This window comes from Palaemon carinicauda, chromosome 10 (assembly GCF_036898095.1).
Source record: "Palaemon carinicauda isolate YSFRI2023 chromosome 10, ASM3689809v2, whole genome shotgun sequence".
Classification (NCBI taxonomy): Eukaryota; Metazoa; Arthropoda; class Malacostraca; order Decapoda; family Palaemonidae; genus Palaemon; species Palaemon carinicauda.
This window is the reverse complement of record NC_090734.1, coordinates 145,475,533-145,481,129: the sequence shown is the minus strand read 5'-3', so window position 1 is coordinate 145,481,129 and position 5,597 is coordinate 145,475,533. Positions and strand designations below refer to the sequence as shown.

The 5,597-nt window shown below is 41.7% G+C and overlaps 1 protein-coding gene across 1 annotated transcript in view; it reads left to right on the top strand.

Moving 5' to 3' along the window:
- The window catches only part of LOC137648531 (uncharacterized), a 9,242-nt gene extending 4,169 nt beyond the window's left edge, over nt 1-5,073 (top strand). The window contains exon 2 of the mRNA XM_068381452.1: nt 2,761-5,073. Within this exon, the coding sequence (XP_068237553.1) occupies nt 2,761-4,956 (2,196 nt within the window). The 3' untranslated portion in view covers nt 4,957-5,073. The remainder of the gene's footprint in view (nt 1-2,760) is intronic.
- The last annotated feature ends 524 nt before the right edge of the window (nt 5,074-5,597 follow it).

Here is a 5,597-nt window from a genome sequence, read left to right as displayed (position 1 = left end):
CCGAGGCCCTTTATGTCAAAAGGCGTAGGAGGAGATGATGACTGTAGAAGTGTTGGTTTAAAAGCACAAAAGATAGAGACGACTGGCGAAATCTAACCGAGGCCCTTTGTGTCAATAGATGTAGGAGGAGATGATGATGGTATCTTTCCAACCCTCGCATGCATGGGAAGATAAAGTGACCCCAAACGACCCTCTCATTATAACAAGCAGAAGCCGTCACTGAGCGCTCATTAACACTCGGTACTTTAGGGTGTGAAGAGTCGTCGGTATCTTGAGGGATCATATCGTTATGTGCCTTTTCATGTTAACCATAGAAAGGAGAGTTCATTTTTCTTTTTTTTTTTTTCTTTTTTGGTTTTCATTAGGTTTTACCGTATTTAATGAGGGTGAATTCACTATTTAGGCTTTTCAAATGATTCAGGATCATAATGAGGAGCCTCTTTATGCTTTCAAATGAAATTTGGTTGCGTTGTGATTTTAAGAATTTATTTGTTTTTTTCTCTTCAAGTAAAGATTTATCAAACTTTGAATATACGAAAAATAAGAACAGTTCTAAACCTTTAAAAATTCTTTTTTCAGTAAAAGAAAATTATAAAATTTTAATATATAAAAAATAAAAAGACATTGCCTCAATCTTAAAAAATACCATCTGTTTTAATGTAAACGACTATGTAAACAAGCATGAGTTTCACTGTGATGCAAACAAAACTTAAAAGATTTTCATTTCAACATAAATTTTAATAATTTCAATCATTTTAAGACCGCGCATGATAAGAACCGAATTCAAAACAATGACGTGATTCATAAAAGTCCGCTGCCTTTGCCTAAGAAAATAAAAATGCTAATCCACGCAATGATTTATAGTGCCATTATTCGTCGGGAGATGGCTCTCATGCTTAGCCTCTTTGTTCAGAGGAGCACGCAACAAAAGCGCCTTGTCATAGCGGCACATTGACATGCAACCTGGTTTTGCTGCTTCGTGAAAAAAACGCAACGAAGCACGCGCGTTTCACACGAAGATATTCTTTTTACGACTGGATGCAAACAAAGATGGAACCGAGTTACGTAATGTTTTGATGTTTGAAAGATGGACGATGATTCGGCAAACAATTTGAACTGCATTGGTATGCTGCATTTGACTCGGATTTTTTTCGTGTTATTATTATTATCATTATTATTATTACTTGCTAAGTTACAACCCTAGTTGGAAAAGCAGGATGCTATAAGCCTAAGGACTCCAACAGGAAAATATCCCAGTGAGGAAAGGAGATAAGGAAAGAAACTATAAAAGATGTTCAAGAATATCATTGAAATAAATCTTTCATATATAAACTATAGACTTCAAAACATAATAACAGGAGGAAAAGAAATAAGATAGAATAGTGTGATCAAAAGTACCCTCAAACAAGAGAACTCTGCCCCAAGACAGTGAAAGACCATGGTACAGAGTCTATGGTACAACCCGAGACTAGAGAACAATGGTTTGATTTTGGAGTGACCTTATATTGGTCAGATTTTCCAATAACTCGACAGATACGAATATATTGCATCAGGCAGTTTGAACTACATTGGTATGATGCATTTGATTTACGTGTTTTTTTTTTTTTCATGTATTTTTCATGTAACTTAGATTTTTCGATAACTCACTTTTGATTTATAATGCTGGTAATTGTGGACACCATTTGAGTGAAAAGGTTATATGTAGTGATACATAACAATACTCTCATATTTATGAATATACATTTTGTGTATATAAATTATACAACTGGGATGTTGACAATTGTTAATGAGAAATATAGCTTTGAGATGAATAGTTCTTGCCAGAATTTACACGACAAAGAATCGTTATTCAAGGCACAACGAAACCACCTCTGAGATACGATCACGCAACTCTGAACATGTTTTGTTATATAATAGTAAGTTTATCTGGGAGAAACACCAGTAATAAACATCAGAATACAGAAGCATCTCTATTAAGCACTCATAAAATGTGACTGGAACACAGATCATAAAAGAAAAGAACATTTCACACTGCAGTCCTCCATTCCTGAAGATAAATCAGGATTACATGCCAAGTCCTGTATTAAGACTTCCTGCAGTGCTATTACTAAACCTAGACGAGAAGCACTTTCGCGTGACTTGCCATCCACTTTCGTGTTGGAATGGAATATAATTTCCTTTTGGTTCCAAAGGGTAAATCTAGGTTTAAGGGGATGGCAGCTCTTACGAAATTATGTGTTAGAGACTCTTCTTGACAGAAAGTCAGGGGTTTTAAACGATGGTCTAGAGCTCCCACCAACTTGATTTTTTTTCCTCATCAATATTCATACTTTACTAATCTCTATAATATAATATTTGCAACGGTTAATATCATAGATACAGATAAACTGCTTCTCAATTAGCTACTATAGGAAACGTTTTTCTCTTTTATAGTTTCTTTTTAATATATTAATTATCTATAACTGCATATGGTGACAACATGATCAGTATTATTTTAAGACTAACGTGTGTCATGAAAACTGTGACAGGGATAGTACCAATTCTTACAATAAATATTTTTTAATTACTAATAGAATCAGCTTTTCTATAGTTACTTAGCTTAATGGAAGCTGTGAAACTAGTTTGTTAAGATTTTTGTAAGGATGTTGCAATGTTAATCCAAAAATAAATAGGCTACAAATACATATATAAAGTTCCATGTTAATTATTATACAACTGATTCTAATATATTTTCCTCCTTTCTCTTTTTCTTCCGAGCAGATAGTGTTACTCCTAGTGGCTTTAGTCGCGGCCAGAACGAAGAGAGAAGCCGAGCCCTCCGGAGTCTACAGCCACGGACCAGGCTACAGTTATGGCTACGGCTTTGATACTGGTCTCGGGCACGGACACGGGCTTGGCCATGGCCTAGGACATGGAATTGGCCTCGGACACGATCATGGATTTGGACATGGTGTCCTCATAGGCCATAGTGGTGGACATGCCCATGGAGTTGGTCACGGACATGGTTATGGACATGGCATTGGTCACGGTGAAGTTTCAGCCTTCCATCACAGCTCGGGACATGGCCATGGTATTGGAGGTGGACACGGATTTGGAATTGGCCACGGTATAGGTCATGGTCATGGCTTTGGGCATGGTATTGGCCACGGCGGGCATGACCATCACGTAGTGGAACACGTTCACGTAGAACATGGCCACGGGCATGGGCACGGCCACGGACACGGACATGGAATTAGTCATGGTTTTGGACATGGCGGCCATGGATTTGGCTTCGGACATGGCGGCCATGGAATTGGCTTCGGACATGGCCACGGACATGGCCATCACACCATTCTCTACAGTCCAGCCTATGGACTCAATTCATACACTCCTTACAGAGGAGGATTTGGCCACTCCCTCCACAAGAGGAAAGCAGATCCTGAAGCAAAGGCAGAGGCTAGTCCTGAACCACTTCCTGAAGCTAAGGCAGCAGCAAATCCCGAACCAGAAGCTAATCCTCAACCCGAAGCTGATCCCGAAGCCAATGCTGATCCTGCAGCAAAGCCTGCTCCTCAACCCAAAGCTAGCCCAAATGCTCTTCCATTAGCACTGGCAAAGGCAAAGGCAAAGGCAAAAGCATCAGCCAAATCAGGCGTTTTCGGACATGGACATGATAGCGTTCATGGAGGACATGGAATTGGACATGGTGTTTCCCATGGTGTTGTAGGACATGGTGTTTCCCATGGTGTTGTAGGTCATGGTGTTACCCATGGTGTCATAGGCCATGGTGTTACCCATGGAGTTGTAGGCCATGGTGTTTCACATGGTGTTGGTCATGGTGTCGGCCATGGTGTCGCTGGTCATGGTGTCTCCCATGGTGTTGTAGGTCATGGTGTTACCCATGGTGTCATAGGCCATGGTGTTACCCATGGAGTTGTAGGCCATGGTGTTTCACATGGTGTTGGCCATGGTGTCGGCCATGGTGTCGCTGGTCATGGTGTCGCTGGTCATGGTGTTGTAGGTCATGGTGTTACTCATGGTGTCATAGGCCATGGTGTTACCCATGGAGTTGTAGGCCATGGTGTCTCACATGGGGTTGTGGGCCATGGTGTTGGACATGGTGGTGCATATGGAGATCATGGCATTGGACATGGATTGGGACATGTTGGACACGGAGTAGCCCATGGTCTTGATCATGGACATGGGGTAGCTGTCGGACATGGCATTGGACATGGAGTTGGACATGCCGTAAGCCATGGATTTGCACACATTGGTCATGATGTGGGTCACGGCATTGCCCATGGACATGCAGCAGGACACGGTATTGGACACGGCCTGGGACACGGAGGCGCCTACGGTGTTGGACACGACCTCGGGCATGCCGGTATTGGACACGGCATTGCTCATGTTGGTCACGGAGCCGTTGGAGTTATTCACGATGGACACTTGGGTCACGTCGATCATCACCATGGGCATGACCATCATGATACACACATTGTTGATCACAGTGCTCATGTCTTCGACGATGACCACCACGCACACAGCCATGCCCACGGTCACGGACATGGCCATGGCCATGTTGGCCATCACGCAGTGAGTCATGGAGTTAGCCATGGTCATGGACATGGCCATGGCGTTGTTCATGCAGCAGGACCCGTATTTGGCCATGGTTATGGCTATTCAGTAGGCCATGGAGTTGGTCATGGAGTAGGCCACGGGGTAAGCCATGGAGTAGGTCATGGCATTGTAGGAGTAGGCCATGGTGTTGGGCATGGCGTAGGTCATGGCGTAGGTCATGGCGTAAGCCACGTTGCGGTAAGTCATGGAGTGGGCCACGATATCGGTCACGGAGTAGGTCACGGCCACGATATTGGCCACAGACTCGGCCACGGTGTTAGTATAGGACACGGGGCAACCTATTACAATCCTTACTCTTATAGCCCTTACACACCAATTTACACCTCATCGCACCACTAATCAAAATGTAAAGAAAGAGACAGATGAGACAAATAGAAGAACGACGAGTGGATCTCCCCTCTCTTATAACGAACGTACATAAACGACATAAACGAATCTTGTTGTACATAGCCTAAGCTTCAATAAAAGTTTATTTATGCAAGCAAAACTTGAGTTTTATTCTCTCCATCCAAAAGAGTCATTCACCTGTGAGTAAGAAGTAAATAACAAAAATAACTATGTCTATATGTCATCATTCTCATCATCTCCTACGCCTATTAACACAAAGGGCCTCAGACTTCCCAAGAGAGATTAGTTCACCAAACTTTCAACTGGACTCCACAAGGCACTAGAAGAGTTGGAAGTACCCAGGTCTACACGACTGGGTACTATGAAGCGTGAAGTGGGAGATGATGAATGGAGAAGTATTGATGTAAAAGGTCAAGTTAGAAATGTCTATATGTATTGATCTTAATTTATTTTCGTTTCATAATGCAAGAGATAGGAATGCAGTTAACAGATTAGTAAAAATTGATGATCTTTTAGATATTTTCCAGTCAAATTTTATCCCTTATTTTGATATTTTACATCATCAGACATTGTAATATCATCAACTTTCTCACTGAATTTATAAACTAATAGTATACTCCTCAAGGAGTTAA